Source organism: Peromyscus leucopus, chromosome 15 (assembly GCF_004664715.2).
Source record: "Peromyscus leucopus breed LL Stock chromosome 15, UCI_PerLeu_2.1, whole genome shotgun sequence".
NCBI lineage: Eukaryota > Metazoa > Chordata > Mammalia > Rodentia > Cricetidae > Peromyscus > Peromyscus leucopus.
This window is the reverse complement of record NC_051076.1, coordinates 59,084,984-59,098,311: the sequence shown is the minus strand read 5'-3', so window position 1 is coordinate 59,098,311 and position 13,328 is coordinate 59,084,984. Positions and strand designations below refer to the sequence as shown.

Genomic DNA, 13,328 nt, shown 5'->3' with positions numbered 1-13,328 from the left:
TTACTTGGGCCATGTAATCAAGGCATCTTCTTCATTGGGCCAAGTCTCTGCTTTACTCACTTAATGAGTGGCCTTACAATAAATTCTCCAGACTCTCTTCCCTGTGGCTTGCTGCCAGCTGAAAAATGTAAAGAAAAAGACACTTCCAGGATGTGAACCAGTAGACAACACATTAGAATGGATAAGACCATATCTAGCCCATGATGTCTTACAGATCGGATTACAGGCTTAGCTTAGACACTAGGTGTAAACTTTTAAAAACCCTTAAACTTCCCTATGCTTTAGGTATAGCAACAGTGCTAACTAAACAATGATGTTAATGTGGCTAGTCAATAAAGCACTACTGGTAATAGGAATGGCTTCCTGAGCTCACTGTAAGTGTCCCTAAATGTTAGCTCTATTACTACTTGTACATCGCTGTTGATGTGCTCATCATTATTACTATTATTAGTAGCATCATAGCATAAAGTTTCTTTGTTCCTCTCTCTGTGTATGTAAAATGGGTATACATGGACATGTTAACTTTTGAAACAGGCAAGCACAAGGACCAGTCATATTGCTGGTGATTTTAGAAAGTCACAAATAAGATCCGCTCCCCCCCCCCCTCCGCAAGCTTTGGCTCCATATTTTATTGCTTTGAAATATAAGCATTTCCTTATCTGATTAGGATCCTGGTCTAGAAGTGGCCAGAGGCAACATGGTTTTCAGGAGGTAGCATTTAGATTTAAAATATGGAATTAAACACAGATGTATTCCACTTAATTTGTTCTGGAAAGTCTGCTGATAGTGTGCTCTACTGTTGGCAAGCATTTAATCAGCATTTATTGGCATTCTTTTCGGAGATTTAAATAGGTCATAAAAATTTTATGACATGTAGAGTATTTTTGATAATGGCTTCAATATTTTCTGCAGATTGTACAGTAGTATACAAGTGGAAACATCAATAAAATAGCTACCGAGCATCATTTCTGGGAGAGGAAAGTAGCTCACAGTTGACATGATAACCAAATGCCTGCCTGTATTTCAAATCATATTGCATATTTTGTGGGGATATTTCCTGTTGTTTTTCCTTTTCTTTTATTGGTTTGAACACTTGTAATCTAGGTTGCAAAACTAAGAATTTTATGCTATGTTATTTACTTGTTTATTATCATAAAAAGGGGGCATAGAACTGTGACACAGGAATTTGAATAGAACATATATATGTGTTAACTATATTCATCTAATCAAAAAAACAACTATTTTTTGGTAACTATTATAGTGTTCTGTTTAGAATAGTTTCTTACTTGGTGGCCAGAGAACTTTCAGTAAACTATTTGCAATTTATCATTAGGTAGTATATATACTGGAACTGGAAAATAAAAATTCTTAACTAATAGCTAATGCTGAATCCAGGTGTGGTTGTGGGTGTCTGTAACCCAAGCTACTCAGGAAATTGAGGCAGAAAGATCCCAGGTTAGAATCCAGCCTAGGCAACTTAGCCACAATCTGTACCCAAACAATAATTAAAAAATAAAATAAGTCAGTAATGTTATTTAATAGCACTGTACTGAGAAACAGACAAGAACAGAATCTATGTATACATTGGCATACTTGGAAGCCAATGTTTGATCTAAATGCTTTTATTTAATTTCCAGGGACCAAGGGGAAAAGACAATCAAGAGGTTACTGGAAACTTGCCTTAAGTTTGAAGTGATGAAAATATTTTAATGTACACCACTGTGAACGTTCTGAAAAACAAACACCAGGTTGTCTGCTTAAAATAGTTAATTTTATAGAATTTCATCATATTGAATTTCTATTAGTAAGTGATGAGGTCAGGAGAGTCCCAGACACTAAATAGATTGGGAAGTCTCCTCAGAAGTGACAGTATAGTCTTGGTCAACATTGATTCCAGGGAATTTGGTGAAGGCTGGGAGTCATTTTTGTATCTCTTTGAAAAATGAATTCAGTCTTGCTCTAACATACCTCTGTTATTATGATATTAAATTTTCAGAACTTATGAATACTCAGCACTCATGGGTTGGCTTCTCTCCATAAGTTGCTGCGTTTTCCACACATACCTGGAGTCAGTTGATCTCACTCATCCATTTAAGAGACAATAAACAAGAGATCCTGAATGCTTCTCCCTCTATGGCTTAATATACACAATGGGAACATGAGCACATGAACCTAGGTGGGGGTGAGGTTTTCAGGCTCAGATGCTTTCATGGGATTTTGAAGGGTTTACTAGTTCATTGTATCAACAAAATGGGTTAGATTATTATAAATATCTCTGTCATTCATGTGAGTCTATAGAAACACTGTTTGTACCCAATAGAAAGGTAAAGCTAGTGTATTCCATGGTTACAAGATAAAAACTGAGATTTATTGAATGAAAAGACCCTTTGTCTATTGGTGTGCGTGTATGTGAGGGTGCATGTATGAGTGGGTGTGCATGTGTGTTAACCATTTTGCAAATAACATCTTGTAAGGGCCTTCTTTTAGAGAGACTGCTATGTGTTATACCACTTTTTAGGTGTGTTGTCTAAGCAATCCATCATCCTTGGGGTCTCCTAGAAAATTGATGTTTTTATTTCATTATTAGAATGAGATAATGGAAAATAAAGGAAGTTGAGTGGTCTTGAGAGGTCAATTGTTGCTAGTAGTTACAATTCTCTTTCCAATACTCACTTGACTGGGACACATGGCTGCTAGAATGCCCCGTGTGACCTTTCTTTAGTGATGTTGCTTACAAGAAAAGATGTGAGAATTGCAGGGACTCCTTCTGACCACTGGTTTGGTTTCCTTAAAGCCACTCTGATCTGTTTGTTCATAGATCTGTATTAGCCTGCAAGGACAATCTATCAGAATGTTGCTGGGTATATTGTCATTGCCCTGCACCAGTAATAGGTGTATCAGTTCATGAGACAGCTTTGTTTTAGAAAGTGTATGAGAACCTGAAGTGAAGGATGAGCGTCATGAATGTATGATGGCTAGAGAGGAGGTCAAATCTGGATCATGAGAAGGTGGAGCAACTGGGAGTTTAAAGAAGGTGGGTAAGTGAAAATGTGTGCACCCATTTTCATTACCCATTAGAACATAATGGCAAGTAACTGTCCCAATGTATGGGTTTTCATCTTGGGGATGACCGGCATTGTCTGCCTTCCACACAACTTTATTTTCCTGACTCTGTGCATTTTGGGGTGCTCCCCTCTCCTGAGGCATCCCCTCCCTCATTGTCTGTGATCTTTGCCTATCTCTGCTTCTTGTTAAAAGCGTATCATGACACTGCCTAACTCCAACAGGTTCTCTGTCATGAATCCCGACAGTGTTTTCTGTCTGCATCATTTAATTGCTACTTACTTTCGGACGCAGTTTAATTTTGCATGTCCGTAGCTCACCTGGAGCATGAACATGAGCTCTGTGGAGGTTCATTACACTAAGCCTGCATTTTTATTCCATTGCTGTCACTGCTCTTGGTTTCCACCCCTTGAATAATAGCCAATTTCATAATTCTTAAATATAATGTTTTCTTAAAGCACAGGAAAAAAAATATGCCATTTATTTTAGAGAGACATTTCCTAAAAAAAGGCTGTGTGGTCATTGATGTACTATTGTGGTAGAGTACTATACCCCATTTGTTTCCTGGGAAATTTCTGATGTTCGCTCACACTGTCAATATCCTGTTAAGGTAGTCAGTTCTAACAGCACTCCCTGTGTTTAACCCACTACTGCTCAATGCACCGTCCACCTCTTCCACATTTTATAAGATTTCTGTATCTCTTATTCCTGGAAATGTTCATTGCAAACCGTTACTTTAGAAGGCTTTGTGTTATAATTATGCTAATCATATTCACAAGAGTGGGAATTAAATTTTGATTAGATGTAGGTTGGGTTCCCCCCCACCCCCCGGCCTGCTGGCTTCTGCATGTGGGAATGAGCTGCCCCTAGATGACTTCGTGTGTGTGTGTGTGTGTGTGTGTGTGTGTGTGTGTGTGTGTGTGTGTGTGTAGGGGGTGGATACACTGTGTGGACTCAACCTGAAAATAGATTGAGACCGAAAGGAGAATGATTGGAACTGAGCTTTCAGCTTGATTATCTGCTGGAATCTCTATTACTTCTCATAATATGCTTGAAAAATTTTATTTGTACCTCAAGGGCAATGAGCCTGGCCTCATTTACAAATATGAATGCAGATATTCACCACACACTGTCTTCTCCTTGAGGCAGGCTTCCTGTCAGCTTGTTTTATTTACTTCCTCAGAAAGGGATATCCACCTCCAGGGGATTAGACATAGCATAGATAATGGGATAATGGAAGCTCAGGAATTAGAGGTTTAGCCGTGAGTCCCAATTGTTCCAGGGGTGGCCATGAGCCAGTTTTCCACTCTGACTTCTTATCTGTGAACTGAGATACAGCATTCAGCCCCCCATGAGCTTCTTCTCCTAAGGGTCCTCGAACAAATGCGTGATGTATGCAAAATACGCAGGCTGCACCCAGGAGGTCCTGGGTGAATCCTCACATCCTTGGCACTTATTCTCCAGCATCAGACTCATCACAACAGGAAGATTCCCAACTGTAAAGTTACCCAGACAAAACTGTCTGTCTCCTATAGCTGTCATCCCACATTTTATGTTGTTATTTCAAATAATAAATGATGCCTTTATTCTTTGTGTCCCCTGTTTATGAGGAGACTGTGAATGGATGGCGGGGAGAAGAAGAGAATCATTATATCTAAGGAATTTGTCATAATGATAAATAAACAACCCCAAAGTGGTTTTTTTTCCAAGAAACCATTGTTATCTTTTGAGATATGAAAAGTAACTTAGGAATGATCCCATTTTTCTGACCATCGGCTCATTGTTAAGCACTATCCTGCCTTGTTTTAAAAGTTACAAAAATTGTAGTAGGATATGATATCAAAGGATTGTCAATGTTATTTACAGAGGGACACTAAACACCCAGTGTCAAGAGCAAAATCTTTGATATTTGGTGTGTTTTGTACCTTGGTTTTAAGCACAGTTATTATTTATTTGGAAGTTGTTCAGATTATTACCAAATGTGTTAGGAAGGACCTGAGCCTGGCTTTCAAATTTTGTCAACATAGTCTGCAATTTCAGCCACAGGCCTTTCCACTATAATTAGATTATTTATTCCTTGGCACAAAAGAAGAAAAATCATATGGTACTCTTGCTAGATATTAGATATTTCGAGGTAAACGCACCGGAAAGAGAACTGGGATGATGAAACTCTCCTTTAGGGGAGTGGATTATGAGAGTTGGCATCAATTGCGATGTTCAGAGCACCCTGGTCTCCACTTTGAAGATGAGTGAATGCTTTCCATATAGCTGCCGTTAGCATGTCAGTCATATTTAGCTCCAGCCATCCATGGATAAATTGTTTCTAGAAGAAGCCAACTTTGTCCCTATAAAGGATGACAAATGAGAATTTGGCCATATTATCTACTTTTTAAATATCATATTACTTCTTGGCAGATTTTCCTTGACATGAACATTATAGATGGCTGAAGGTACCTCCATATTTATCCTTCATGACTTGGACATCTACTGAAGGTTTCCAAGACAAAGTAGGATAATAATAGAGAAAGCAATGGACCAGTGAATTCCTTGGACTAGCCTAGGTTTCCATCACTAAGAAACTGTCTCTAACTCTTTGGTTACAGGAGAAGAAGTATCAGGGAGTCTCTGCCCAGTGCCGCCTCCTCCTGAACGGATGGCTTGTGATATTCCCTGTCGAATGGACTGTGTGGTGAGTGAGTGGACGCTGTGGTCATCTTGCTCCCAGTCCTGCTCAAATAAAAACGCAGATGGCAAACAAACCAGGACGCGGACTGTCCTGGCTTTGGCTGGAGAAGGTGAGTGACAGATTCAGTAAGTCACTGAAAGTTTTGTTATTGAATAAGTGTCTGCAATATTCTTGTCATGCATGGTGATATCTGCTCTTTAAATGTGCATTAACCATTTCTTTTCCACATATGCTTTCTTTTCTGTGAGACCTCTGTTTTATCTATGTGTGGCTCACCTTTCCACAGAAATAGCTTTAGTCCAAACTCTCAAATGACCCAGTCTAATGAATTAGTTACTCTTTTTATTCCACTGCTTAGAGAAGGGAGAAAAGTATGGTCACACATCCAGGCTCGGGTGCCTTATACAACTGGGAATATAATTGGACCTATCTGGTATAAAGCGTTCCAAAGCAGGAATTAGGAGATCTGGCTTTCCCACCAAGACCTGCCAATAACACTTGGAAGGTACTTATCTGTGTCCTGGTTTCCTTTTCTAGAATACCTAGTGCCAGGGGCCAGGGAAGGAACATGAAAGTCATGAAAATAGCTTTGAAGAAGGTAAAAGGTGCTATGGGGATGTGAACAACAACTTCAGAACAAATTAAAGGAACATTCATTCCCATCCTTCCCAGCAATGGACTCTGTCCCCAGAAACATATGCCATTCCTTTCATGTCCTCCTTGCTGCCTCAGTCTTTGGCTCCATTAGAGGAGCGGGACAGTGGGACCCCAGCTGTGAGTAACATCTTAAACAAGATTTCAGCTCTGTGATGATGAGAAATAGGGCTAGGGTCATCGTAAAGAGAATTTTGTTATCTTGAAGTGCAACTGCTTTTATACATCCTGCCTTTGTTTTTTTCTAGAATTAAAAAGGAAAGATTAGTATTAGAATAAAAATAACAAAATGAAGGCTATGCATCTGGGCTATTTTGTCCCACTGAATAAAACATTGTGGTGTGGATTAGTAGGGAAAGATCAATACTTCAGAGACACACTGCTTCTTACATTGGAATAAAAATGTAAAAGAATAGATAGTAATGAAGTTTGGTTATCTGATTCAGCCAAGGGTTTAAAGGTGAACATCTGCCTGGTCTCCCTGCCAGGGCAGAGTGGGTTGTCAGAACTATTTCAGGATTTAAGATGAGCTTTCTCTTGCCAGATTTTAATACATGCCTTGGATGTATTTCTCAAATCACAGTAAAATGCTTCATGGAAGATAAGCACTTTAAAAGTGGCACTCTAAGAAACATAACATCTTCCTTAAGAAAGGGAATTATGTACAGTGTATGCTTGACATAATATCACTCCAAGGTCATAGCCTATTCCACGTCACCAATTCACATTTGTATAGTGTGCATTTGACATAGTGTCACTCCAAGGTCATGGGCTAGTCTATCTCATTGATTAGCTTATGCAAACAAAATAATATCCAAAGAAAAGCTGATTTCTTTGGAGTTCATATCAGAGACATGTACTCCACTCCATAGGTGGATAGTAGACCAAATTAATTTTACATTCTGCTGGACATGCACCTGCTGCCTATAAATTGGGAGACAAGAGCGTACCACTCTCCATCAGCTGTGGCATAGGAAATTGACATCTGTTCTTAGTCACAGAAAAACAAAAGCAAGAATGACATCATCATCATTAATGGTTTCTTTCTCATTTAATATTTTCACAGGTGGGAAGCCCTGCCCTCGTAGTCAGGAACTCCAAGAGTACCGCCTGTGCAATGATCATTCCTGTGCACAGCTCTACTGGGAGACATCTGCTTGGGGTCCCTGCTCTGAAAATACTCTGGTGACTGCCCTCAATGTGACCATTGGCTGGAACGGAGAAGCGACATGTGGAGTGGGTATCCAGACCCGGAAAGTCTTCTGTATCAAGAGTCATGTGGGACAAGTCATGACCAAAAGGTACCTCCAGCCTTCTGCTGAAAGTGCATATGGTCATTTTATAATTGGATGGTTTTAGTAGAAAGTGATTATCAAACAAATGATAGGCCTAGGTTGTGTTAGAGTAACAAGAATCTTTGTTGTTTTTTGAAAAATATTTATTATTTATTTTTTAATTTATTCATGTGTCCATGTATGTGCATGCACACGTGTACAATTGTTTATAAAGGCTGGAAGAAGGCATCAGCTCTCCTGGAGCAGGGGTTATTGTGGGAGGGGGGGCATCCTACTTGAGTTTTGGGAAGCAAACCCTGATTTTCTTGAAGAGCGGCACATGCTCTTAACCATCGAGCCGTCTCTCTAGACTCTGTTGTTCTTGTTGCTCAACCATCTACGATTAAGGCATATACTGCAAGGTTAAGCATGTTCAATAATATGCAGCAGAAGTGCATTTATGATGTATACATTAGTCAATGAAAAACTAAGTGATCTCTACAAACAGGAAGTAAATTTGAGTAATGAAACTTATTTTGTAGGGCCGACCTCTGTGTCTTTGGCTCTTCTCAAAACTTACAGAGCTTAGGCCAGCCTGGAACCTGGGTTTGTACTTTGAAGGGTAATGTTTTACTATTGTTTAGACCCCCAGGTCTCTCCTACCATAGACATTTTGGTCTGCCTAATCTGCATTCCTAAATTGAATCTAGTTGTGTGTTTTCTGTATCCTCTGTAGTAACGATGATATGTGTTTTTTAAAGGTAAGAGGGATATATTGACATGGGAGCTGGGACACAGATTTTAAAAACCATGTCAAAAAATATTTCAAGGGATGATAAGAAAGAAGAAATTGGCTGGAGAAGTCCAGTGGGAAAGTTTCATCTCTGCCACTACCTCTCGCTCAGATTCTGATGTCGAAAAGAGAATTTAAGGTCCTATGCTGTGTTCAGAGGTGGGGTGGTTGACCTATCCTCAGAAATTTCCTGATAGCTGTGCTAGAAGACCCCGCTCTGACCACAGGAGTGCTGAGTCACTAGAGTGTGCTGGTCAAAGCTTTGGTATATCGACATCAGCTTGGCAAGTCAGCATTCCCCTGGGAAACAGGAATTGTCAGTCTAGTAAAAGAAACTCCTTTCTCAATCCTCTAAGTGCATGAACTTAGAGGTGCTACAGTCGGGTGGTAAAAGCAGGGGGACTGAACGAAGCTAATGCTCACAGACATGCAGAAATATTTGCAGCACAAATGTAGGCAATATTCTGCCCAGCCTCCCTCACTACACCCTTGCCCTTTCTGGTAATGCAGGCAAATTGATTTGCCCATCTGATGGATTCAGTGAATTGTGTGCCTATTGTGTCAGCTCAGACCCTTGAGTAGCCAGCTTCATTCTCAGCACCACGGTGAAGGGCCGTGCCATTCGGCACTGCTACAGAAGATGCACCGACCGTGTGTGAGGGAAACCACAGAAGCTAAAGTTAAGGGAACAAAACTGCGTACCCTAGAAAGAGTGCTGACAGGACAGATGTGGCCCACCACTGGACCCATGAATCATCAGAATAAACACAGACATAAAAACAGAGCTTAAGAATAGGGTAACCCCAATATGGCATGTGGCACATTTTTCCTTGTTATTATGAAGAGGAATTTTAAAAGGCTTAGAGTCTGGTCTCCCATAAGTTTTCAGCTCTTAACTGCAGCTGGAAAAATGCACTTAATGTTAAGATAAATTTTTTTCTTTCTTTCTTTCTTTCTTTTTTTTTTTTTTTTTTTTTTTTTTTTGCAAAAGGACCATAGAATTGAGACTCACATCTACTAAGTAAGTTATGACCACATACTAAATAAGGCATTACATGGACAAGAAAAGTTGAGCTGTAAGTTGAGCCTTCATGGTCCTCTAATATCCCATAATTACTTAGAATAAAAGCCTATTGTAAAGATGTCTGGACACGCCAGTGTGTTCAAATGTTAAATGTCATAGTTAGAATAGCTGTCAGCTTGACACAACATAAAGGCTCTCCTCTAGAAGGAAGTCTCAGTTCACGAATTCTCCGGATCGGATTGGCCTGTGGGCATGTCTATAGGAATCTGGCTTCTTTCTTCATTGATATAGGGGGCCCAGCCCATGGTGGGCAGCACCATTCCCTGAGCTGATGGCCTTGTGCTGTATAAGAAAGCTCTCACTAAACATCAGCCTGAGAGTGATTCATCAGAGAGCACTCCTCCATGGTTTCTTCTTCAAATTCTTTCTTGGACTCCTGCCCTGACTTCCCTCAGTAATGGACATGGAAGTGAGACCTAATAAACCATTTCCTCCGCTAAGTTGCTTTGGGTTGAGTGTTTCCTCACAGCAACAAAGATGAAACATTAACATAAAGATGCTTTGTGGTTAAAATAAATCACAATTCTGAAAGTTTACAGCTTAAAGAATAATTTTTAGTAGTATGTGTTCTTTTGTAAATTTGTAAATGACACTACACAATATCAGTTCAGTGAATAACCTCCAGTTTTGCTACAGTTTTTCAGGCCAAAAGCCACTTCCATAGGTGTCTCACACAGCAGACAGACACAGATCATTGGAGGATTGTTAATGCTAATTACTTTATGCACTGTCAATGAAGGTGTAAAAGTAACAATAAAGTTTACGTTCTTACTGTATGTCTCTAAACCATCCCACTAAATACAAGCAGCCTACATTGGCTTTAGTAAATTGACTTAATTAAATTCTTGAGGTCAATCACATTAAATAAGAAGATGGTATTCCAGTGGAATGCCCTGTGAGATTACTAGCAATAGAAATTATGCTTTACCCTGCCCTTTCCAGAAATGCATACACTTATGTTCTTTTTAGTGTGATCGCCCATGTCAACACAGACAGATCTCCCTGTCACTTGTGAACTCCTTTGGGTAGGATGGGGGCTAGAGACAGAAAGAAGAATAATGTTTGCTGAGGAAAATTTTGGGATAGAGAATGAATACACTAAAGTGATGTGTTTTGTTCCTAACTCCCTTGACCGAGAGACAAAAAGTTTCTCTTCCTACATTGCTGAGTCTGTTTGTTTTGCATGTGATTGTGTAGGTGAGAATGTTACCATTGTATGAGTAATAAAACTGATCATATCAGAAAATGAGAACCAGCCGGTGTACTACCGAACCAGAAGTCATAGCTCACATGGGTATTTCTGGGGTTTTGTTTCATTATTCAATGCTTTCCAGTTGTAACGCTAAAAAAAAAACAACAACAACAAAGATTAAAAGCACAAAGTCTAAGCCTTCCAAAGCTCCTGATAAGCATTTCCTGCCTTTACTGTGAAAATATCTGGCATTTGTGTGAGATATAGTAAAAAAAAAAAAAAAAAAATTCACTGTGTTTAAACATCTAGTATATAAAACATTGGCAGATAGGTCCCATCCAGCTGAGTGAGATGAATACAGACGCTGCTGGGTTGGATGAGTGATTCAGGAGATGGGCACAGAGCATGCAACATGATGAGAGACATCGTGAAAACTGGCAGTGCTCCTTAGCTCCAACTGATGCTCTTCATGTCGGTATAGAGCTACAACCTCCATGATCAGAGTAAAAGGCTATGTGTGCAGAACCTCACAGAATAAGTCTAAGGGAATGGATATATAAAATGAAACTCATGTGCCTGATATCAAGAGCACTGCCAATCAGAGTACCATCTGTGAACACTGGTAGGAAGTGTAAGTCATCCCCAAGGATGGCATGGCAAGGAGCCATGCTTTTTCTGCTAACTGAACTCATGTCTTCCTGGGTTTTGAGGCTGTGCTTTCAACTTGGAAATAGCTAGATGAAATAGCAAATGACCCACCGACAGTTACTCTTTATATCAAGCCTAGGACCTAGCGTTTTAAATATATACGACAGAATTCTGTCACCAAGGCAATCAGAACTAGTGGTATGCAATGTGTGTTATGTGTAGAACATACATATGTAAGTTACAACATAAACAGTATCAATTTTTGGTGTGGTCAGTCACTGAGATAGTGTAGAAAATGAACCTTGGAGTTTTCCCAGGCAGAGAACACCAGAGCTGTTTGTAGACAATGATGATATTTTGAAACCATGATAGGAAATTTATGGAAATTGGAAATGAGATCAAGTGTGAAGTCTTACACAACACGCTCATAAATAGAAGGAAGCTGAGCCCTGGAGGAAAAGGTAAAGCTTGCTGGGAGAAGAAAATAACAAAAACACAATTTCATAGTCAGGAGAATAGTTGACTCTTTGGATCAGATAGCACGGGCCCTTTCAGGGCAGCTCTCAGCCTGGTTCTATAAAGCACTGCACCTAGGCCTGGCCCTCTGAGAGAGGGGTTGGCAATGTTGCTCTTGTTCCCTAAGAGTAGAGCATAGGGAGTGTGTCCACCTTAGAGAGGGCCGGCATCACTCCCAGTAAACCACATGACAAATAATACTTCCAGAGTCAACAGCATGGATGCTACCATTTCCCCAGGAGAGAGTAACACTGAGTCCTGTTTGAATGGCCAGAGTCCCTGCAGTATAGGTACCCTATACAGAAAGCTTGAAGGTCAGCACCACGGATACTATTCTTTGAATGCCTAGGTGGGTCTGAGCCCTATCAGAAGAGCAGGTATTACTGGAGACACTCCAGCCATGTTTAGACATTACTCGGCTGCCAGCTCTGGGACCCAAGAGGCAGCAAAGGGGTTAGAATAAATGGCAGTTCACTTTATTTTTATTAGACCTCAGAGTATGAATAAAAGTCCTGGGAATGATTTCAGTGTTTTTTACTGTCTGACTAAGGGAGGATATAAATTTTCCTTACTGGAGTGGGTTGTTTCAATGACACTATATCCTTATAAAGAACCTCTTCCTCCTACTGCTTTGCTCATTGAGCAAATCCATTTGATAACGGTTTGCTTGGATTAATGATGGTTAATAATAATGCACTAATAAGAATTTATTTATTATTCACTACTCATTATTTTCTGTGTGCATGTGCATTTTTCACTGTAATTTATTTTTATCAGAGTATTATATACTATACAGAGTTAAACAATACACGGGGATCATTGGTGGAATGCAGTCAATCCCCAACCATCCCCTATTCTACACTTCATTTCCCATAAAACAACCACCTTTTTAGCTGGTGTCTCATGTCTTTCTCTTCGCTGTGTAGAAATGCCCCTAGCTCATCAATAGAAATATGTGAGGCAGGTGGTGAGCACCCAGCTTTCCTCTCCTCCTGTGTCACTGACTATCTTGTCAGCTTGTCTGTCTGTGCTGTTCTTCCATGTCCCCATGAACAAACACACGCTTCCACTCCCAGCCTTTTTCTCTCTCTAACATTCCCCTCTTCATTTTAAAAGAAATGTTTTTTTCTATATCATCGATGTGATGTTTTTGTTTACAATTGAAAACTCATCTGTTCATTAGTGCCCATCAAAGCAATGACTCCTAGACTCTTTCTCCAGGAACTTCATGACCCCCTTCCTGATAGGCTATTCTGCCAGTAACTTGCATTTATGCTTTTGGTTGTTAGTTTTGGAACCTTTGTCTTAGTCAATTTGAGCTGCTGTAATAAAAAATTGCCATAGAACAGTGACCACAATAAACAGAGCATTATTTCTCACAGTCTTGGAGGGTAGGAGTCTTAAGATAACAGTCTGGT

The 13,328-nt window shown here is 39.9% G+C and overlaps 1 protein-coding gene across 2 annotated transcripts in view; it reads left to right on the top strand.

Moving 5' to 3' along the window:
* Thsd7b (thrombospondin type 1 domain containing 7B) overlaps positions 1–13,328 on the top strand; it is an 848,740-nt gene that overhangs the window by 467,524 nt on the left and 367,888 nt on the right. For both annotated transcript variants that reach the window (XM_028874962.2, XM_028874961.2), the window contains exons 8-9: positions 5,667–5,858; positions 7,470–7,704. In XM_028874962.2, the coding sequence (XP_028730795.1) occupies positions 5,667–5,858; positions 7,470–7,704 (427 nt within the window). The remainder of the gene's footprint in view (positions 1–5,666; positions 5,859–7,469; positions 7,705–13,328) is intronic.